This window comes from Onychostruthus taczanowskii, unplaced genomic scaffold (assembly GCF_017590055.1).
Source record: "Onychostruthus taczanowskii isolate IOZ18803 unplaced genomic scaffold, ASM1759005v1 scaffold37, whole genome shotgun sequence".
NCBI classification, from domain to species: Eukaryota; Metazoa; Chordata; class Aves; order Passeriformes; family Passeridae; genus Onychostruthus; species Onychostruthus taczanowskii.
In genome coordinates, this window is record NW_024501126.1 from 4,700,489 (window position 1) to 4,724,824 (window position 24,336).

A 24,336-nucleotide genomic window follows, 5' to 3' on the forward strand; every position below is an offset into this window, starting at 1 on the left:
TCCTCACTCTCTCTATAGGTTTGTTGGCAGGCATGTGCAGGATCACTTCTGTGTGGGCTGTGAGGAACTGGAGGAATGCCAATTCTCCTTCAGGATTTGTCCCGTTAATTCATACAGGTGACTCAACATAAGACAATTGGTTCAGAGATAGTGCCAAAGCCTCCCACCTTCCTGAAAACCAGTCTGAGGGTGGAAGCTGTCAGTCTGCAATATTCTGCTGTTGAAAGACCTCAGCTTGGTTACTGAAGACATGGTTTTAGATGTCTGCTTTTTTTTCTTTTTTTTTTTTTTTTAATTTGGAACAGAGCTCTGTAAGTCCTCAGCAGCAGCACATCATGGCCACTTACATATTTTGTAATGAAATATTAAGTCATCCACTGGATCAAGGACTAGAACCCAGTTGCCCATATATGTTCTTAAATGATCACTGGACTAGTCACACATACAAACTTTTTTCTCATTTTATTATCTGAGCCACTACATTTTTATTTCAACTGTAAAAAAATGAAAGGCAAAGTGAGGAATAACATTCCCTCTTCTTCTTTTCTCCATTGGCACTCTGAACAGCTGAACTGATGACATTGGAAGCTATGAAGATTGAGACTGGGCTGCCCTCTTCAGTTCATTTTTGTGCTGTTAACAATCTTGAGCTCTGGATTAAGAATATGGAAAAAGACAAAGTCATATTAATATGTGCCAACTTCAGTGCATTCATCTTAAGGGAAAAATTTTCCCCAACCAGATACTCTAAACTTCTGTATAGATCTTTGTTTTTAAATAATGATAGGTGAGGGGAAACAGTATTTCTGTCAATTCTTTACATCGCTTATATTGGGTAGGTTTTGGCAGCAAAGACAGAAAATATTAAAGATCATCTGGAAGGATAAACAAGATGTCAAATGCTTTGACTGCCTTTCCTTAAGGGCTCAGTCTCTCAGACATTTTTCTTTTCTGAAAGGTTACAGAAATAGCTCACAGTTTGTCCTTCCAGCTACAAAATTGTTCTTTAACCTTGTGCAGTACAGTTGGGTACAGTCTGGAAACATAACCAGTTAAATAGCTTCACAAATGTGTTTGCTGTGTTCTTCTGTCATCTGCCCTTTTTACTTAATGTCATTAAATGTTCGTTTGTCCTGAAATACTGAAAAATTCTGGATATTTGGGAGTTAAACTGTGCTAAATGCTTCCTGGTCCCGGAGCACAGCAAGACCAAGAAGTCAACAAGTTCCAGGCTGGAATCTTCAGTGACTTATGGCATTATGGTGGATCCAAATGCATCCTGGCCTCATGGAAACTGGAAGGTGGAGGAGGTGGCTGTGGCTCTCAGTGGAGGACGAGTGGGACAAGCACAGGAGAGGAAGCGTTCTTTCTGACTAAACACTTCAAAGCAATTCTGTTGTTTGCAAATAGCCTACCTGATTTTCCCTGTGAAAAATTAGTATTCAGATCATATGCAAGACAGAAAACTGCATTTTCCCTTCAGGCTCTTTTTTCTTGCCCTATGTGCTTTGACCAAGCGCTTTGATGTTGCTGTTCTCATAGTGTTCACTCTCCTGTAGCAAGCTTACAGTTAGGAATAGTTTATGCTGGATTTTGTCTGAGCACTGTGCATGCCTTTTAGGTACTGCACCTATTGCCAGAAAGTAGTCTAGATTTCTGACTTTATTAGGGTTTTATAATGAATGTGGGGAAATTGGAAGCCCATTCCATTTTTAAAAATCTCTCTGCTAGACTCAAAATTTAAGCAATATATTTTTGCAATAAAGTAAACTATCCACCAGGAACAGAATATTCTGCCCTCAGCATTTTAGAAACTGGAATGAGGCTATTTATCCTCTGTCAGTTCCTACTGCATCCTGTCATTCCCAAAAGACAGTCCCTACTGTCTCATTCAGATTGTAAGCAGGAATTTAACTATTATGGTTTTAGTAGCCTCTAAGTTCTAAGCAAATCTCTCCTACCCTAATGTTCTGAGCATTCAAGGCTGCTCAGTGAAAATAAAATACTGCAAGGAAAAAGTCTGAGATATTGTCAGATAACCTGATATGAAGACTTTTTGTACACTGTGTGATTATTTTTTCTCTCTGTTCTAAAGAATAAAATAAGCTAACAAAAAGTCACTTCAGACCAATATTACATCAAAAAATTGATTTATGAACCAGCTGCTGAGCAAATTCTTTCTAAATCTCACCTGACATTTCTGTTCCAATTTATAATGGGAAACATACAGTATTAAAAATTGCTTTATAAATTACAGGTTTATTGCAGAGTTTATTCAATCATTACTCCATGCAATTACTTAGCTCCCAGTGATAGCATTGGTGATGCAGACTTAACATGGAGACGCTCACTAAACAAAGGTGGTTCTTCCACCTCCTTTGTTTAGTGAAAACCAAAACCTGCACAATACTTTGACTTCTCTCTCAGATCTCTGTGATCTCATGTACATAAAGAAACAAAAGCCCCTCCACAGCCCTTGTCTGCTCGCTCTGTCTAAAGCAGATATCAGAGTCAAGCCATCTTGTTATGATGGTGCAACTATGAATAAGTAGAAGTAAAAGTTAAAATCTAACTGTGAAGTTTGGATTCAATCAAACACAGTTGGTCTTTGTCCCACTGAGACCTTCCTCATGCAGGGCAGGATGAGGCTGTTGGTGCCATTTGTGTTTGTGTGTGTGCTGAGTGTGTCTGTCTGTGCTGCTTCGTGTGCGCAGGAATGCACACAAAGCCATGTTTTTAAATAATAATAGATGGGGGGAAACAGTATGTTCCCCTTGTATGTAGGTACAGAAGTATTCACTGTGTGTAAGTATGTGTGCAGTCTTGCTGGGAATACACGCTGGATTCAGCCACTCCAAATTCCGAATTCCCAGTATGACTGGAAAAACTTTATCTACCAAATTTCTTGATAAAATACCAAAGTGATATTCCCGCACATGATGTCCCACAAAACAGAGAACAGACAGTAACTGATCAGGGTTCATTTGTTTAGGTTGGTAGCTGGGTACAGAGGCTCTTCCAAAACACATCAGAAGAACTGGCTATTACATAGGAGGAGATGGGAAGGAAAAAAAGGGAAAAGTACAATGATGCCAAAAGAATAAATTAATCTGAACAAGTCACAAGTAATTTTGGACCAAAACTACAACCTAAGCCCCAGTTAAGTTTAATTTTTGTGTAGCTTAAAGAGACTGTCTGTTGGGCACATTCATTATGGTCAGGTGTTGGGAAACATCTGAAGGAGAGGAGAGCATCAAGAGAGAATCCATTGGAAAACACGCTATATGCAAGTGTAATATTCTTCTCTCATTTGTATGAAAAGCACGCTGCCTTTTAATGATCTCTGTGTTATTATTAGCATGGATTGTCATCACTTCATAGTCTTTGACTGGCCAGTAGCTGAACTGATGCCTACATCAATGCTTTGCAATAAAATTAGGCAGTGCTGTGCAGAATTTCATTATGTTTTCTGATTAACATTTATTAGAGCAATTTTGCCAGGCCAACATAAGGTGTTTCACAGTTTGATAGGTCTCCTTTCCTTTCAATGATAATTGTACCAGAGAACATTTTAAGGCTTTACATGATCTCACTTCTCAAGGGATTCTAAAGATTGATTGTTTTGCTTCCTCTGATTTCAGAAAATCCTTGCCAAAAGGAGCTATTGTGCATATAACTAGCATTTCTTTCTTCTCATCTATAGCAGTAATTTAATACCACTCCAGAAAATTTAAGCTTTTGAAATTTACATCTTCAGTCGTTAGTAAACTTTTGTATTCTATATGTTAATTACTTTCAGTAACCCACACAATGCTTTTTTACTGAGATACTTTAACGGCTGCCAATAGCTTGAACATGAGCACAAGTAGCTTTTGTGGGTCTCCATTTGGGGTTCTAAATTTGCCCGCAGCATTTCTGTCAATATATTTCAGTTCAACACTTCAACAAAGTATGTTGACTGTAGCACATGTATTCAAACACCCTGACTTCTGCAGTGAAGACTTTATCATGCTTTGAATTACTCATAAAATAACTGATATCTGCATTCTCCGGGGTGCAGGTAGAACCACTTATTCTTTAATATTTGAATGGGACATTCCTTCACCAAAGAACAGTCCATAGAGGCTGTAGACAGAAAACTGAACTCAGATTCAGATGTACCTGTAGCTTCTCATGGAATCATGGATCTGAACCTTATATTCAAAATATTATGGATATATTCTCTCTCTAATTCACATTCTTTCTTTTTTTATTATTTTTTCTTTTGTCTAAGATAAACATGCCTATGGAGGTGTAGAAATGGCCATCCTTACTGGGAGTTTTCTCTCTGTCTGGAACTTCTCTAGTCCAAAACATTTTTATTTTCAATCGGTGATAATTTCCATTTGTTGCTTGCAGAATCAAGTCAGATTTTCAGTCTATGTCCACATGATATTGATATCTGTTCTATGCTTTCCATTGCCACTCATTAGTATCTATACCCTGGGCTAAGTCTGTAGAATAATGGTTGGGGAAGTTTCTGTTTGATTAGTAAACCTAAGGCCAAAAAGGGATCTTCCTGAAACATGTGTGATATGAATGTGATGAATTCAAGATATTCTGTACCTTAAGAAGGGAGAATATCCATTGGGATGTGCCAGCTTTTTCAGCAACCTTTACTAGGCCATGGGTGAGGTGGTGTGTGGAAGGATATATAGGAGAGTGTGCAGGACTGTGATGTGGTTGATGCTTTGCCCTTCAAACAAATAAATTGGGATTATCTGACTGCCTGTGACTACATTTTCAGTCGGTTCAGTAATCTGTACCATTTCTCCTGATGTATGTGCAAGTGCCAGGGCCCTGACCTGAGCACAAAGTAGCTGAACTGAACATGGTAAACTGCTGGATGTGACATGAAAAATTCATGGACTTAATAAGTATCTGAGTGAGAAGTGGTCAAAAGTTGCTGATAGCATTGTGAGGGACAGGGCCTCTGAGGGGTGTTTTGTGAAGGGTTTGGGGTCTGTAGGGGTCTGTCTGTGTCTGTACTGAGAACTTGCGCCCAGCCTTGCTGTGAGCTCCACATAAGGACTGAACCACCCGCACTGAGCACCACCTCTTGGGGCCAGAGAAATACCCAAGGTCCCAGCCCTCGCTAGGCAGCAATGCATCCCCTATCACAGAATGGTTTGTGTTGGAAAGAACCTTGAAGATCATCTAGTCCCAGCCTCCTTGCGATTGATAGGGATATCTTTGACTAGACCAGGTTGCTCAAAGCCCATCCAGCTTGGCCTTGAACACTTCCAGTGATGGGGCATCCACAGCTTCTGTGGGCAAACTGTTCCAGTGTCTCACCACCTTCACAGTGAAGAATTTCTTCCTAATACCTAATTTAAACCTGTAGCTTTTCAGTTTAAAGCCATTTATCCTTGGCTTGTCAATACATGGCCTTTCAAATGTCTCTCCCCAGCTTTCTTGTCTCCAAAATTCTCTTTTTTTTCCTCTCTGGTTCCTATAGCAAACAGACAGATACAGTGGGCATACAGTTGAAGTACATGGGCTGTGGGAAGGCAGAGTTATAATTTTAGGTGTGTACAATGTAAGCAATAACCTGTTCTGCAGTTGCCTTTTTACTCACTGGGGACAGCACAGATACAAAACTACTTGCAGGGCCAAAACCCAAGGTATGAGAAGGTCTGTCCAAATGCTTTTCAAAAAACTTTTGCTGATTATTACTAAGGGGCTTCCAGGCAGTGAACAAAAGTCCGGGATGTGTTCAAAATGGATGACGCTCCAATGTATTCCAACATATTTTGCTATGCTACAGGTTGGTGTTGCCATGGTGTTTGAGATGTGAATAGCTTGCCAGAGAGTGAAATTTCTGGCTAGACATCAGGTGGTCATAGCTCTCTTGCTGGCCCCACTGTTGTTTATTTGAGTGCAACATGTGCAGACAACTTTGGGTGAGTGCTCTTTGAATTGGCCTAATTGCAGTATATTTGTTCAGAAAAGCACTTAAACACACAGGCAGCTGTGTGCCAGTAAGAGCTGTGCTGAGGGCCAGCTTAAAATGTGATGTGTGTGCTAGTGCCACTCTGGCATGAGCAGGAATCACAAAGGCAAAATAAAGCCCTGCAATGGGTGTTATTTTCTGCTTTTTGTCATGAAAGGTCTTTTACATGTCAGTCTCCAAATTACAGACCTGGAAGACTCAAGAAAATAACTTTTGCAATAATTCTGAGTGCATGTTTGAGACAGGAAGGCATATTATCAAGTGCAGTTCTGGGATGAGCCTGGAGCTGGAGAAACCTTAAGAATTAAAAGTAAAGAGCCTTAGGCTCTTTAGGAGATGTGTGGGCACAAAATGTGGGGATGCAGGAAACATTTTCACAGGTTGAAAAGGCCATTTTATACCATCTAGCTGCTGAAGGAAAGGGAAAATCTGATCACTCAGGATCTGATGTGTGTAAAAGTAAAGCTTCTGGATTGACCATTTCCTTGCATTTTTGTTTACTTTAAGATTTAACAAACTCACCACTATAGGGTTTAAAGTCCCTAAAGAGTTTGGAGGTTTTATCTTTTTTTATAATACACTTAAAAATATACATTTTGTTAACGATTCCAAAGACAATGATAGAATGAAGTCCAGGAACAAGCTGGAGTTTTAAATAAAAAACATCAGAACATGACTGAGATTTTTACCCTTCAGAAGAAATGTTTGTACTTAATGCTGTGAGATGCTAAAATTTTAAGGTCAACCTGAACTGTCTGTGAGAAAGAGAAAGGCAGAGCAGGGAACTTTCATGAAAAGGAAATAGAAGTCAGAAAGAAAAAGGGTGCACAGGTCTTTTCAAGTAACGTGCCAGCTGCTCGGCTGTATAAAGGTTTGTGTAATTAAGGCACAAGGCACAGGATTTCTACCTCCAGGCAGCTGTTACAGTCTTATTGATACAGTGGTGGACAGACAGCTTGCAAAAGAAACCTTGAGATTTGTTATAGGTCATGGGAGTGAAATTAAAAGAGGGCTCTTTTTTGAAGTTACACAGTTGTTGACAGAACACCTTTGAATATAGACTGTTTTTCCAAGATTTTTGCTATTGTGAAACGCAGGAGAGTGCCTAATAAGAAAAAAAAATACTGTTGTCTTTATTACCAGATATAGAACAAGATTGAATATCTTAATTAGATACAAATTCACTGAAGGGCCTGTTGGGAATACGACAGAAAGCCTGTGCTGGAGCTGGGTGGAGAGCTTTGCTTAGTGCATTTCAGCTCTCCCTCTGCACCCCTCAGGTGGGAAAAGCCATCAGGAGGGAATGCACAGCATTGCCTTTGGCACAGATGGGTGTAAAAGAGGAGGAGTGTGAGCATGGTCAGCACTGCTTGGAGATAAAATTGTCCTTCTTTTTTCTGACTAGATGAAATTTCTCAGGCAGGAGAAGGGGGGTTTAGAATTTCCTGTGTGATAAAGTGCTTGGGATGATAGGGGACAAGAGAAACTCCATCAAAAGTGAGGTGTGTATTTCTATGGCACAAAATGTGTACAGAACAGCAGCATGTAGTACAGGAACAATCCTATGCTTACCCTCATTGCAGCACATAGTACTGAATGAACTTTGCCTAAGGAAAAACGCTGATAAATCTGTGTGGCAAACTTATTCAAAGAACAAATCTTTACCATCTCAGAAGCCTGAGTGAGAGAGCCTGAATTTTTTTTTTTTTTTTTTTTAATTTTTTTTTTACTTGTTTCATCCTCTAACTTAATCAGCAGTGAAATGGCAGGTTAGAAGTATGCCAAAGACTATAATGCATCTGTCAGAAATATGCATGTTTTAGGAGGCTATTTTCCAGTGCTTTTATTTGTTTAGGATGACACCAACATGGCTTAGCTTCTGTGGCATTTCTGATGCCGGGGGTTAGCAGAACCTTCCTCAGAAGGTGCTTTAGGAGACACCCCTGTGGTAGCACCTGGTGCCTCCAGCACATCATGCTTGTGTTTACATGCCCAAGAAATTCCATCTTGGTGGAGGGGTGGGAGGCCTGCATGACAGTCAGAGGGATTATTTGAAATGCTGCAAACCAGTGGGGTAAATAAATCTGTTTTGACTATATAAAAAGTGCTTGTTGTCCCCAGCTGTACTGTGGCTGAGAAAAATAATCTTAAAAAAGGGATGCAACACATATATATGCATAAGAATATACATATAATATATATTATGTATAATATATATAATATCTATTTTTATATATATATATATTAGATATATAATATATCATATGCAGAAGAATAAAAACAGGGGGAAATTATGAAAATAACCCTTAAAAATACTGGTTACCACAGAAAAGAATTTCTCACCAGCTGTTTTAAAAAACAGATGTATATTAGAAACACCTTTTGAAACTTAAAAAGGATGGCAACAGTGAACTTAAAAAAAAAAAAAGAAAGAAAAGGACATGGTGCTGATGTTGTCTGCTGAGCTACCATCCTCAAAAATGCTGTGCAGTGTTCTAGTTACTTGAAACTTCTGTACAAAGGATTGCTTGGCTGATTCTTGTTCATTTTTTCTGTTGGAAGGATATCCTTTGGCTAATTTCCAGATACCAGAAAGCATGGTTATTTTTAGATAATTTGATACACTCTGCTAGCAAATGAGAAGATGAAAAGCGATCAGTAAATGTGGAAGGAATGGAATCTGAGGATCACGGGAATCTTGATGTCATGCAGGCAGCCCAAGTTTACTTCCACCAAGGAAAAACATCACTAGTTTGAACACCAGGTGTGTGTAACCCATGCCCTCCACCCCCACCATGCAGAAAGTTTTGATTACAGCTTTCTCAAGAAGGCATTATCTTTTACCTCCTAAGAAAGCCTTCTTCATCCTTTCTAAATCTTAAGCTGCCTTTTTCCTTTTGTTTCCTCATTTTGGGTGTCTGGTGGCTGGAGTCATTCTTCTCCTTCTTCTTTTTTCTTCTTTTTTCTTTCTTCTTGCTTCTTTCTTCTTTCTTCTTTCTCCTTTCTCCTTTCTTCTTTCTTTTTCTGCCAATCTTGGATCATGACTCAAGGAGCATGACTCCAGATCATGACTCACTGTCCAGACTAAGAGGGTTTTGGCTCTGTTTGTCTCAAGTTTCTGTCTCATGGCCCCATGAGACCTTAAAGCAATGCTGTATCACTTTTTTGCTCTTTGTTTTTTCTGTGAACTTTCTTTCTCACACAAAAGATGTTGTGGGGAATTATTTTTCAATATGCTCCAGTGAGTGCCATTTTAGTTCCCCACTCCATCAGTTAGTAAGTTTGTAAAGAGCAATTGTTTAAGCTATATTTAACTTCAAACTTTCCTAAAGCCCCTTTAGATTTTTAAAGCTTTCTCTTCCTCATCTCTTCAGTTATATCTAACATTTTCCTTTTATCTTAATCATTAAAATGCTTATTGGAATACTGATTCTACTTCACTCTGCTATTACTGCATTTCTCTCCAAATGAAAAGAGATAGAAAAAGGTTTTAACATTTGAAAAGGGATTTTGTTCTCCTTTCAGCCCGGTGTTTATGTCCTTTCATTTTAAATACGTGCTTTTTAAAATGCTGTACTGCTATGTGCTACCCACCTTTATCAGTGCAGTACCCAACCAGTTACTGCCCATTCTACCTTTTACTAAGTTCTTTAGTTTCCAGATCCTGGAATATCAGTGATTTCTGCAGCTCCTCATGAGACTTTTTCCCTCTTCTCCCCTGTTGCTTTAGGCTTTTGACATACAATAGAATGAGGACACCCCTCTGATGTTTGTGTGTCTGCAAAGAGGGCTACAGCTAAGTTAGCAACACATGATTCCTTAAGGATCTGAGTACAGTCCTTGTTACCATAGTGCTTCAAAGCAGGTATAAGCATTCAGAAGTGACCTGGAAGGGCAAAGCATGACACAACAAGTCAGTGAGAACTCCTGTCCTACCTGACTGCTCCACATGAGTAATGTGCTCAGAACTCTGGAGCAAAACAGTAAGGAGAAAAAGACATGGATAGAGAAATTGGTAAATTTAAAAGGAGGCAACAGTGTAAAAGAAGATGATAGATGAGCATAAAACACAGATGTAAAAAAATACATTATTAGCTTTAATATTGATCAATACTCTTTGTCATACCTCTTTGTGTTTCTCCTGAGAACATGAGGAAGATGATACAGTGAATTACTTAACTATTTGAGCTCTTCATCTCAGAAATATCTCACACCACAGCATAAAGAGGTAAATGTTTTATGGTAATAGGATCAATAACGACAATTTGCATTCATAAGGGAGGAAATGCTATGGCTTAATGACTTCTAAGATCAGGAAAAAATTATGGGTTTGTACCAGTCCTTCAGTCATATCACTAAATTCCTTGTGAATGGTCACATAGAATTTAATAGCTGAAGATTAAAAAGAGCAATAGCTTTCATTTATATTATCTGACATAACAATTTTAACTTATAATTCTGCAGTCTTAGTCAGCAAGTACTCGATGTTTAAATGTAGAAATGATTCATCAGTTTACACAGCATTACAGCAGCTGTAGGTACTGTCCAAATTCTGTCATTTCAAATCAAATCGTGAACACCCAGCCCCATGCTTTACAAACTCAGACATGCCACTAATGAATGCATTATTTCTGCTGTTTTCTTTGCCTTCAGTGTTTTGGCACTTTTTGCCTGGTTTTGAGCTTTTGCAGGAGGTATAACTTAGATAAACCTGTTTAAATTTGATGTAATATTGGTACAATAAGATTGTAGATACCCTGTGATCACATTCCTGCAAACCATGGAATTATTTTAGCTCATGAGTATGAGGTGTCTGTGCTCAAACTACACTGGAGCAAGCACTTCCTGAATTATGTTTGTTTCTGTTTTCTGCACTAACACAGTCTCTTCTTTCTACAAGGCCTTTTTTCACTTCCTTACCTTGTGTATAAGCAATGTCAAAGAAGTACACCATGGTATTTTAGTCTGTAGTCCTGTTTGTACTCTTTTCTGCAGGCCATGGATAACTTTTCCACCATACAATCCACACAGGAAAAGCTGTACAAGGCTGAGAGGTATAAAATACCAACAACAGACTTCAAAGATATACAGGAAAGAAATCTCAGGGACTAGAGAATTAAAAAGAAGATTATATTAAAGACCCCTGTGGCTGCCAACCATCAGACTTTGTTGTAAAGGGGTAGCATTGAATAACACGACTCTTTCTGGGTTCAGTTGCTGATCTAACATTCACATTCATGCAGGAAGTCAAAGGCTCACTTAAATAGGTATCAAGAAACAGAGTTAACACCTTTTGAGTATGTCTGCTTTAAATAATAACACACATAGGTAGAATGAAACACCTACTGCTGAGGAAGCAATGTCCAGGTATGCTGGGCATAGATATGCTTTTGGGAGCCTTATTTTGATCAAGCCTTGGCTTGGTCTCATGTACTGAGTGGTCATGGGGAGGTGGAGCACATGAGGTGTGGTGTTGACACACACTTTCTAGTTCAGTTTCATGGCAAAAGAATTCAGTCCCCATCCTGTAATACCCCTCCACAAGGTGCCCCACAGCAGCAGAATGGGGGTGATCAGGACACTCGCTTGAGGAGTGTCCTCATGACCCAAACTAAAGCACTCTGCCACACAGCCGTCGTGGCTACTGCTACAGCAGCAGCCTGCCGCCTTCAGCGTGTCCTACACCAGTGGAAGCAGAGGAGCATGCCCTCTGGAATCACTGTATTAGGAAAAGACAGAAAGACTTGCACTCAAAGTTTGACATGAGCCCTTAGTCAATGCATTCAATAAAATTAGTTAACCAAATCACTTTCACTGAGCCTACATTACCATGGTTACATTATTATTATAATTTAGCCAGCATGTCATTGCCAGCCAAAGAACAACTTCATAGTAATGAAAATATAAAATCTCTTCTTTTTCTTCAATAAACAAGGTCACTGTGATCTTTCCATCTAAGGGAGTGCTCCATTTATTAACCTACCTGTAATGCAACTCAGTTCTCAGGCCTAAGTATTCTCCACTCACAGTTTTGCAAAGCTGAAACACTCCAGCTGGGAAAAGGGCTCCCTCTACTCCCCTGTGGCGTGGTGCACATCTCATGTGCCATTGATTCTGGGACCAGGAGCTTTCATACATCACTGCTCACTACATTCAAAACAAATCCATGTTATTGAAGTTACATCTGAGCAGTGAGCAGCCTGTTTACAGCTTCGGCTCCAGGATTACTCACCTCTACCCTATTTTCTGGTTGTCACTTATTCCTAAGTTTTCTGTGCATCAATAGGAACAGATGATTAATTTAGAAGTTAGTCCTGATTTCAATTGAGGCATTTAACTACATGACTTTAGGATGTCCCTTCAGACTTTAGAATGTCCCTTCAAACCCACACCCTACTTTGCATCTATGACCAGGAAAAAACTGTCTATATATTTGTTCTAGAAAACCTACAGTTCTCATAGCAATTAAGCATTTTTTGCGTTGAGTGCTTTATAGAATACTGTGTACTGTTGTCCACCTAAAAGATGAACCAAACCCAAAGTGATCAGCACAACAATATGATCCAGCAACACGACTTTTAGTGAAGGAATTCAAACTTCCCAGAATCTACCTTATGAACATTGAAAGAGCATTTCATTATACTAGACTTATCTAGATTTCTCAAAAAAATCCCAAGGTAGGCTGTTCTTGTTCCACAGGATGTAGTAAAGTTGTAAAAGTTTTGCTCCTCTTAGTAATGTAAGGGAGGGAAGATCGTTGATTGAAACTTCTGTGTTTACATTAGGTTTAATCAGAAGCTCACACAAAAAGTAATTTGATTAGGCCTGTGTGATCTAGATTAATGGAAATGTACAGATTTCCATTTCTATCTTTATTTTGTTCAAGATAGACTTTTTCAAGGATCAAGACATCTTGAGTAATTATTTTGTTAGCTAAATACATTTTTTTAGGTACAGACAACATAACCAAAAACCAGGGATAAGCACTTAGAATGTTATAGCAAAACTAGTTTCCTGATCAGCTATATATATATATATATATCTGTAGATGTAGAAAAATATCTTTATATATATATATATATATATATATATACATACATATATAAATACACTCTACTCTTATATGTCACCTACCCCTTGCATCTATATTTAAATCTTAAGAAAGCTCTAACAGAAAAGCCATATGCCTTTACTAGTTTTAAAAAATCTGCTTGGAAAGGCATAGACTATCTAGGGATAGACTATCTAATATCACTCATTGTATACTGAACCCAGCTCTTTTGGTTATCATCAGTAGCTGGTATGAAGGTTATACACATGTGGATCAAAAGAAAATTAAATGGAAGAGGTGGGTCAAACTCCTCCTGGAATGCTCTTCACACAGATTTTTATGAACCATGAATTTTCAAGGTCATTCTTCATAACGCTTCTTTATCACTTTCAACAAGCACAAAGGGCTATAGAAACTGGGAACTCAAATACAGTATTCCTTGGAAAGGTGAAGGAAGAAAAACATCTTGGAGAACACAAATAAGAAGTGAAAAAAAATAAAACTATTTCAAAATTAGTGATTTTTATTTGGCCAGATTGTAAAACAGATTGCCAACCAGCCAAGTGTGTAATCTATTGCTTAAATCTATTTTGCTACCGGTAAAATAGAAAGTAAATGTCATGGAAAATTTTGAAAACTCCCCCTAGGTGTACGAGTAAGGAAGTATGTCTTTGATGTAAGGAAAATTGAGTGAAAGTGGAATGTAAGAGAAAATTAATAGATCTGTAAACAACGATTAAGCGAGCAAAAGTCAACACAGTTTTTGTAGAGAGAAGCTATCCCTCACAAATTGATGGATTCTTCTTTTAGGCAGTGAACAAGGAAATGGATAAGTATACTTGTATTTAAAAATTTAAAAAAAAAATCCAGTCAAGATGTCTCCTTAAAAACACTCTCATTTAAAAAAAAAAAGGAAAAAATAGAAAGAATAAAAGATAAGAAAAACTGCCCATTAAAAGAGAGAAATAAAGGATGAGGTTAAATAGCCAGTTCTTACCACAGATCTCTTACACGAACAGGAATATACCCTAGGATGTAGGCTCAATATATTCACAAATTACCTAGAAAGGCCGTTGAATAATGAGAAGATGAAATTATTCAAAGTCAACAAAACTAAATCTGGTCTCAAAGATTTGAAAAATGTCTTAGAATTTTAAAAGACCATGAGATCAGAGGGAATTCAGTGTTGCTAATTACAGAGCTGTGGGAAGGGCAGCAGGAAACAGCCCTGACTGCCCAGGTACAGGAATGAGCCATTGGTGCTCCTGACAGGAATCTTGGAGCCATTGACAATCATTCTTGGTGAACACTAGTTCCCAAGGAAGGAAAAAAAATGTAAATTAGGAATTAGAGAACAAAAATACTATTTGACTGTGCACTTCCACAACCTATTCCAGAATACTGTTTGCCAGTTTGGCTGCACAGTCTTTAAATGATGAGTCACAACTTAAAGGTACGGAGGAATAAACAACAGAGAGCAGAAAATCAGAAAATCAGAAAATCAGAAAATGGAAAATCCCAAGTGGTCTCAAAAAAGTGAAATATCATTCTGTCTTTTGTGTCTGTTCTCATTTTGGAGGTCTCTCCTCAGCCATAAAGCAATCACAGCCTGGCTGGAATCCCTCCACAGCCCAAAGACTCAGTTTGAATAGTAGCAAAGTGGAGGCTGAGGATGTCCCTGAACGACCTCTGCCATCAGCCTGGGATGGCCCAGAGTTTATCATCAGAGACTATCAGAGTTTATCAGCACATGTGCTGCCAAGGCTTTTGCCAGAGCTGAGGCAGAGCAGGAACAAGCTCTGGATGTTCCCATAACTCCTAATGTGCCCCACTGCTGGAATGCAGAGTGGCAACTCGCTCTGGTGAGCAGGCACTCACCTGGGCAGGACATCTGAGCATCATTTTGCCCCATGCATTTACTGTCTCATGTCCTATCAGCCAACAACTTTCTTGACACTTGACACCTTTGGGACTGGAAAAATAGCTCTCCTCTTGCCAGAGAGCCAGAGGTCCAAAAATGCTCAGAGTACTGCCCTGCCTTCTGTATGCTCCATGGGGAATTTCCTGAACTGGATGTAGTTTAATACTTAAAAGCCAAGGCAGCTTACGAGCACAGGCACAGGCCACTTCATGCCAGCTGGCCTCAGTGCCAGGGTATGTTTGCTACTAGGCACATTCAATTTGCTGGTAGAAGCACTTGTTAGGTTTCAGTGTAATATTCCTTTCCCATGCTGTCTTTTGATTAATTTCTACTGAGAACCCTTGCTGCTGTTTGTTCTGTGATTTTTGTGTGAAGTCCTTTTGACCATGGATGATCCGCCTTTGTGCAGACTGCCCGGCTCTGCCTGCTCTCTCTCTGGCTGTGTACTTTTTGTCCAGGCACCATCTGCCCTGACTAACTTCTGAGGGCAGAAATAAGCCTCAACAGCCCTGACCCAGCACTGCCTGGGACCTCCACCTAACACCCTATCCCCAGGACCAGGAGCTCTGTTTAAATTCAGCTCTGAATGTTCTGTTTCTCCCCCAGCCCAGTCACTGGAGTATTGGTCTCCAGCTCAGCTGCAGTCCCCACTGACCCTGTCCCTGTCCTGCAGACTAAAATTCTGGCTTGACCTGGGACCTGCCACAATAGCATGAACATGTCTGGGGGTCTGGACCCTTGGCTGAAGCCGGTCACTGTCCCTGGTTCTGACCTACTCACCTTGCATAGGGGCTGTGGGACTGGGCTCTGGCTGAGACCCCTGCCCTGTCATCTGAGTTATTGCTCTTGATTCTTGTCTCTCTGTCCTTTAGGGAGCAGCAACCCATTGCTGCTCTTTGATGTGCCCAATCTGACTCCTTTTCAAAAAAAAATAATTGTTTCTTGCAAAACAAATTACTGAGATTAGGAATAGGATTAGATAGGATTACTGAGACCTGGAATAGGACCCTGCTGCTGTGTGGTTTTGCTTCAACAAGGCAAGCATTTTTATACCACTTATGGAGCCAGTCAATTTGTGTTATGTAGGATAATTGCAGAGCATTTTCATTCTCTCTCGGCATGAAAATCTGTTATTTTAGTAGATCCCCACTACTGTCTCTTCTGTAATCTTCTGGCCAGTGTTAACATAGTCCATGGAGTCTGGGGTTATGTCTATTGACACAACATGAGTCAGACTGTGCCAAGCACACAATCTAATAGTGATACAGGAGTCTCCAGGCTGATTAACATTTAATAAGCCCCTGTGGCAAGTGTTTAACCTCTTCAATTGGCACACTCATCAGCTATGCCTGGGCATGGTCTGGATGTGGGAACAGTCCCAGCAGGCAGTATGGACAATATTATGCCCTCTGCCAAGTTCACTCTGGCAGTCTTAGACCCTATTCCAGCTGACCTTGACACAGTAACCTCTCTTCCATGTTTATACTTCATAGAATCAGAGAATCACAGAATGACTTGGGTAAGAAGGGAGGGGACCTTAAAGTTCCAATCCCCCTGAAAGGCATACCTTTCATTAGATCAGGTTGCTCAGAGCTCCATCCAATGTAGCCTGAAACACCTTCAGAAATGAAGCATCCACAGCTTCTCTGGGCAAGCTGTTCCTGGCCCTCACCACTCTCAAATCAAAGAATTTCTTTCTCATATTTAATCTAAACCTAGTCTCTTTCAATTTGAATCCGTTCCCCTTTGTCCCATCACTGCATACCCTTGTGAAAGTCCCTCTCCAGCCTTCTTGTAGGCTGTCTTCAACTTCAGGTACTGGAAGGTTGCAATTAGATTACCTCTAAACCATCTCTTCTTCAAATTGAAGAATTTTGAACAATCCAAATTCTCTCCGGCTTGTAGAAGAGGTGCTCCATCCCTTTGATCATGTCCCTCCTTTGGACTCATTCCAGCGGGTTGATGTCCTCCCAGAGCTGGATGCAGCACTGCAGGTGGGGGTCTCAGCAGAGCAGAGCAGAGGGGCAGAATCCCCTTCCTTGCCCTGCTGGCCACGCTGCTTTGGATGCAGCCCAGGACACATTTGGCTCTCTGGGCTGTGAGTGCCCATGGCTGGGTCATGTCCAGCCTCTCATCCACCAGCACCCCCAAGTCCTTCTGGACAGGGCTGCTCTGGATCTGTTCATCCCCAATTTCTGTTGAGGCTGTCCCTTAGGGCCACGTCAAACAAAGCCCTAGCCCTTTCTCTACTACAAGGGAAACACCTATTTTTCTTCCTTCCTAGAATGTCAGCTCAAGGGAGAAGAACTTTATAGTTCTCATTGCAGTCAAAGGACAACAGATAGCTGTGTACACTAAGGAGATGGCAACCATTGCCTCTCTGTGTTAAGATCTCCCATAGGATTGAGGGTCTAGAGAAGATTTGGATAACAGATGCTGTGTCCCTTGCCACTCGAAGAGAGTTAACACAGCAGCTGGGACAGATAAGCCACACAGAGATGAGCAGCCATGAGAAAATATAAATGTTTAAGGCAGGGCATACAAAGGATTAAGACTGCAGGCCATGTTCTAGTGTAGCTCAGCATGAATCCCACTTCTTTGATGATACAGAGCTTTTGGTCACTGGCAACCCAGGCTGGAATGCAGTGGCTCCCTTTCAGGATCCCATTTCTCAAACAGGCCTCTTGGCCTAATGTGCTGGAAGGGGAAAAAAAGAGGCTGAGGATGCCATAAAGGGCTGCTACCACTCAGAGAGAATATACTCCAGAAGGTGTACATGAGAAGGGCTTGTACTATTCCCCTGAGTGTGAGTGATTGCATGCAGGGCATTATTTTATTCTTGACCAGGCAGATGTAGGGTCCTCCCTTCAGTCGGGAAACCTAATTGTGTGTGCCCATCTGCAACCCTGAAAATGTTTCAGCTCAACAAATCATTTTGTGAATCAGAAAGCACCAGTGTTGCAACGCCCTGCCAAATGATGGATCAACCAGGAGATGTATGTGTGGCCCTGCCTAACATCTGGCTGTTTAACAACACCACCTTGAAAACATCAAGGAATGAAATGAATCTGAGTGTTCCTAGTCTAGGTACTTTTCCCTCATGGCTAGGGATGCCTGATATGAGGGAAGGGAGTATACAGAAACTAGTAACATGTCAAAGAATATTTGTAAATAGTATCCTAAATTAAACACCAGTGTCACTGAGTTTCACCTCTAAGTAAAGAAAGCCTTAACTCTTTCCTATAGGCAAAGAATGGGGATAGCTCAGTGGTGCTGACAAGGGCCACGTCTCTGGGCTACCTCTCTATTCTTTGTCCATGGCAGAATCAAGTCAGCTTGGTTTCCATGGTTTCCAGCTGGGCGAGAAGGATGAAAACAGGGATAGATTTTTGCAGGGATCGGATGCTTGGTATGCAGTGTACACAAAAGCTGGGCAATATGCCATCGAGAGTGAGGGGAGAAATCTTTCATCACTCCATCAGATAGTCTCCTATAGCAACTGCAGCAGTAAAAGCAGTAGCTGCAGAGGCAGACAGCTGCATAGCAACCAGCTATGTCATACCGAGGGTCCCACACCCCCTCTTCATGCATGCACAGTACTGTTACAGAACAATTTGGTTAGGTACATGCATCTCCCAAACAAGATCAAGCTTTGTAGGCACAGCACCCAAAGGATTCTACTCCCCTGTCCTGGAGGAGGATGGAGTATCACACATGCTGACCTCGGAAAGGTTCTCTAGAAAGCAACAAATGCTGCTGGATTTGCACAGTACCAGTGGGGTGAAGCAGTGGTCATGGCAACAGCTCTCTGCCCACACCTGTGTTAGCCACAACTCCACTGCAGGTTCCTCTGCCTCCTCCCTTTCCACCTCAAGGAATGGAGCACCTTCCACTTCACCATATGGTGCCCACATCAGGTCTTGAGCAGCCCTGTCTGCCCAATTCTGGTCACCAATGGTTTGTGGTCACACTGTGCAGGCTGCACTGCCCCCACCATCTCAGAGCAAACCTGGAGGATGCTGCCCAGGGCTCCACTGTCAGGGAGACATCTTGGGAGCAGGAATGTTTACAACGCAGATGCCAGAAGAGAAGGTGTCATGGAAATGGGGGAAGGTGGTACCCGTTTGCTGTGGGGATGTTTATTCAGTGCTGGTGTCTGGGCAGACCCAGGAGTGGGCCAGCAAAGGGTGTGGTGGTGGCCACTGGCTGCCCTCCCTAGGCACCGACACCAGAGTTCTTCATGCAGAAGTACATCTCATGCCAGTGGAGAGTATGGGCATTATGCTGTGCACCAAGAGAAGCCCAAAATCCTGCCAAGTGATTTTTTTTTTCCCTAGTTACTGTTGAAAGATTTCTCCTCCTGCCATTTAAGGCCATGATTCCTCTTTTCTTTCCCAGGCAGGTAGAGGAAGTACTACCCCTACTTCCTTTCACCTCATTGGCATATTGGGCCCAGTGGGCTCTGCTCAGGTTATTCTGGACAGCCAGTGTCAGTGCCTGAAGAAGGAGAGACATTGGGAGCAGAAGGAGGAGTTGGACTTTCTGAACACCAGATGAATATTGCTCCAGAGCTGATCCCTGTCAGGAAGCGTGTGTCCCTGCTGTGCTAGCTGCATCCATCTTCCTTGTACTTGAAAGACAGCAGTCCATCTGACAGGGATGCTGGCCATGCAAGCCTGCTCTCCAGTGACTGATCCTTTGGTTTGTTTTCAAGTCAGGCTGTCAGCTGAAGAGATGACAGATGGCCCACAGTGCAGAGCTCTGTGTTTGCTGCCCAGTACCATGAAACATCAGATTCCAGCAAAAAGTCCAAGTTTTTTTTTCCTTTTCCTTCCCTTACCAGCCAGAGGGAGAAGGACACTCCTCATACCTGCCTCTGTTCTCAAGGCAGATGCTGCGGGTTGTGGTGATCTGTGTCTAATCCAGCATGAAAAACAGACCACCCAGGAATGGCCCCAAAAGAGGCAGCCTGTGATGCTGCAGGCCAGGATTCTGGCTGAAGACCATGGAAGCTGAGGAGGATAGGAGGTTTTGTAGGGTCTTAGTTCCCAGAGGCAGGGTACAATGTCACAGCCAAATATTTGGTGAGATTAGCAGAGTGGGGTCAGACATGACTGGTTACACCGGATCAGCCATTCAGGTCCCTAGTCTGCCTGGAATCCCTTATGGAGCTCTAAAATTTACCCTGACACTGGCTCTCAGTCTGTATTCCTCACACTGTCACACTGGGTCCCTCCAAACAGGGAAGGAAACACAGCAAAGGCAAACTTCCTCCCCCTCCTGTACTTTTTCTTCACAGGGAACTGCCAGAAGTGGGGGGAACCTGAATTCCCACCAAACCAGAATGCCTCTTTTCCATTTGCCAAAATGGAGGTTCATGCTACCCTGGGGGGTCAGATTGCCTTAAGCACATAAATAAAAAATTGTTAATGCTATTTCCCCAGGTAGATTGTTAAATAACCTTCTCTTTTGGCTATCCATGGACTCCAATGATCAGCCTTGCCTTCCTGTCTGGAGAATTTGCAAGCCTCCTTGGAGATAACGCAAGGTACAAGCAAAAAAATCAAACATCTGCTGCAGACTTCTGCAACAAGAGAGTACTGAGAATGATGAAAGAACAAACTGAAGAGGGAAATCATACATATAAATGAGGCAGAAAATCTTGGACATCTGGAGGTAGTGACGTCTGAACACAAGGAGGAAAAAGTGAGCTGAAAGGGATCAGCAAAACAACCAAGGACTTAACTGTAGGAGGGCTGAAGTCTGGCTCTAAAGCAGAACAGCAGGTGCAGTGTATATATTATGCTGTGACAAGGTTAATTCATCAAAAAATCTTTGCTAATTGGATTTGGCACAATGATTTTGTAATAGAACTGGTCATTGTATCTTTTGGGGCAAAACATTCTTAATGCAATAGTAATAAGTCTTAAAGCTGAACTCTGCACTCAGTCAAATAAACACAAATGAGGGAGAACGAAATGTATCTCTTATTAACACACACAAGCACATCTTATCAGCACAATGAAAAACAAAATATTATCACATCTTATTGCAAATGGAATTGATCTTTTGGTTCTAATTATACAGCCGGAACACTTGTCTGCAATAAAGACAACTTGTAATTTCTTGAAGATTATATCTACTTAGCATGTCCCAAAAGTGATAGCATTGCAAGACTGATAAAGAAGTAAAATGTGATTTTATAATAACTGGAAAGCACGTTGGGGTCTTGCTTGTGTATGGCCAATTTGAACCAGCATTTACATCTTTCTCTTCCACAGGAGGAGTAGTCAGAGCCTTCCAAGCTTTTGAAGGCTTCACAGTCTTGTGGATTTGGAGGTCAGGGACAGCCTTAGCTGCCATGACCATGAGATGGTCGAGTTCAGGGTTGTGAGAAGAAGGAACAAGACAAATTGCTGAATAACAACTCATGGCTTCAAGCTCAAGAATAACTCATCCTGACTTGCAGAAATTCAAGGAAAAGTAGCCAACTACTTTCATGTAGCTTCTGACTGGAACAGGAACATAGTACGAGGAGTTCCTGACTGAAGTCACATCTAAAAAAGTGTGCAAGAAGTGGAAGCAGGGAGATATCAACCAGAAGAGACACAATTTGAGCCCACAAGGGTGGGCCTGGGGAAGCCAAAACCCATCTAATGTTGAATCTGGCAAGGGACATGTAGGAAAACAAGGAGGGCTTCTACTGATGTATCACCAACAAACAGGTGAGATAGGAAAACAGGACCCAGTGTTGCATGGGGCAAGTGAGGAAAGAACAAAGTTCTCAGTGTTTCTTGGCTCAGATTTCACCAGCAAGAGCAGCCCTCAGGAGAGCACCAAGCCCCTGGGAGAAGTGGAACAGTCTAGGGCAAGAAAGATTTCACCATCATTTGAGTTATTAAATTAGGGAATGTTTAAAGAAACTGGACAGGTCTGTGTGACCCGATGGGATGAACCTACAGGTGTTGAGGTTGCTAGCTCAAGGGATATCCTTATGACCTTACATAACCTTATCCCCCAGTCACATAAGGGTATGCTTCTTGCTTTGCCTTACAGTTAAAGCCATCAGAGACTGCTATAATTTATTTACATTAAAAAGTAAAGTACTACAGTTCTTGTTTCAAAAGCATCTGAAGCATCAGGTAGAAACACAGCCTTTTGCAGAAAATCAATGAATTGATTTGCTTGGCTTTTTTTTTTTTTTTTTTTTTTTTTTTTGTTAAACAAAGAAAGGAGAGAGCAGAGAAAGAGATAAGGGCAAAATGAAAGGCCAAGCACAAAATCAGATATTTGTTTTGGAGCGAGGAAGCCAGAAGCACCAAAAGAAAAGAAAAAAGGAGCAGTCTTTGCAGCAGGCATATATGGAAATTCAATTTAATTGAAGATACTGTAATTTCATTTTCAATCTGGTTGTGTAGCAATGGCTTGATCAAAGTAATGCAATTGACATTGCATAGGGTGATGGCATTTTAATTTCCACTTATTTTCCACTAATTTCCACTTTTATTTTCCATTTAATAGCTGATCAGACAGACACATTTGTTGTTTTATTCCTGCTTTTTATAGCCATCCATGACCATTTGCACATCTGGTCATCAATCTTTAGAAAGATTCAGCACATCACTGAGAATTGCCCACATTTCAGTTTTCATCAGCTTTGTAAAAAGAAATATGTTCCATAAATGAAAGGAGGAAAAAAAAGCAAAACACAAAAACACATAAGGCTCAAATTGCTTGCTCATGAGCAGCAATTTCTCAAAGCCATTGCCTTATTTAGGAGAATACTACTGCTACAGTAACTATTATGTGCACCTATGATGTCTGAAACATGTAAGGTTACCAATAATTTATCACTATGTCTAATAGAAGGACTTGACTTTGTAGTTCTTTTCAAGGAAGGAATGAAAATAGATTTTTTTTTTTAATAAAAAATATTTGAGAATAAAACATTTTGCCTGAAAATATTTAAAAAATCATTTTTTAACAGAAACTTATTTTTAAAATACCTACAAGCATCCTGTCAACATGAGTAAAGAAGGGCATAGGCAGAGGGAAGTGATTAAGAAATCACTGGAACCACTGGCTCTTGCCATGCAGAATCAGGACCGTGAGATTTACTAGAAGTAAAAAAAACAAATAAATATGAGAGGGAAAAATTGAATGCAGAAATACCATGTAAATTATCAGAAAAACTTACAGGTAATGACACAAGTAATTTGGAGATAAAAATGCAGCACAATATTATAATCAAGCATTTTAAACCATCAGGAAAATCAAAGAATTGATGTCTCTTGTGAGTGACACATTGAGAAAATGTGTTCCTTATACCAGGGATTCTGAAGAGATTATAATGGCAGTATCAATGCTTCTATACCACTAGAATTAGTTTTTTCTTTAAGACATTGAATTTTCAGGAATCAATATATTCTAGAACTTGTAAATTACATTGAAATGTTGTCCTTTTCAAGAAATAGGTAATAAGGATCTATAAAAATGCACTGAAAATTGTATCTTCATGATTTTTAAAACTTAGCCTGCTTTGTGGGGAGAAGTGTAATGGTAGCAGGCTTTGTCATAAACCTAGTCAATCAGAGTTCCATTTATTTAGTAATACCTCTACAGATTTATCTAAGCCATGCCTAATGTGTGCAGCTCAATAGGCTTCAGTCTGTACTGAAGGGCATGTTTTTAAAGAATGCACTTTGAACTCCTGGTTTGATTACTGATATACTTAAATCACACAACAGTTTTGCAGGATCAGAGGTTTAATCTCAGCATGATGAGCCCTATAATGGCAAGAGGGCAAAAGTCAGCCACCACTTACTTTTTGCAATCAAAAAATTGGTTTGTTTTTCCATTGAGGCTGTTGATTTATCATAGAAATGCAGTTCTTTCCTGAATTTCACTTAACCTGCCTCTTTGATTTGCATATATTTCATGTTCTAATAGTTCAAAACACAGATCTTCAGACCTCTGCACCATAACCAAAATATAGTCAGGATCATACAGACATCACTACAGGAAAAAAAAAAATTAAAAAAACAGAGCCTAGAAAACAACTATTTAATACTTGTACAAGCCTCTAAGTGACTGAACCAAGATAAATATTGACAAAATTATTGAACATACAACTCTGTCCAGAACAGATGAGAGGTAAATGCTTTAATCTTTTGGTTTAAGGTAGGTTTTTTGCAAAAAAGGAGTTTGGCTGTTGGCCAAGGGTAACCCACCATTCACTGCCTTCAAGCAAGAGAGGCGCCCCTTCAAGAAAAAAAAACAATATCAAGGAAGCTATTGAAATTATAAGAACTATTTCCAAGCAATACAACAATAAAAAAAAAAATCACTGAGTTTTAAACTTGTAAAATTATA

The 24,336-nt window shown here is 40.5% G+C and overlaps 1 protein-coding gene across 3 annotated transcripts in view; it reads right to left on the reverse strand.

Annotated features, from left to right (window-relative positions):
* Positions 1-479: 479 nt before the first annotated feature.
* MED10 (mediator complex subunit 10) overlaps positions 480-24,336 on the reverse strand; it is a 67,719-nt gene continuing 43,862 nt past the window's right edge. The window contains exon 4 of one of the 3 annotated variants that reach the window (XM_041411809.1): positions 480-652. In XM_041411809.1, coding sequence (XP_041267743.1) covers positions 623-652 — 30 coding nt within the window. In that variant the 3' untranslated portion in view covers positions 480-622. Of the gene's footprint in view, positions 653-22,454; positions 23,082-24,336 lie in introns of those variants that run through there. The other 2 variants (XR_005953211.1, XR_005953212.1) reach the window with 2 other exon arrangements.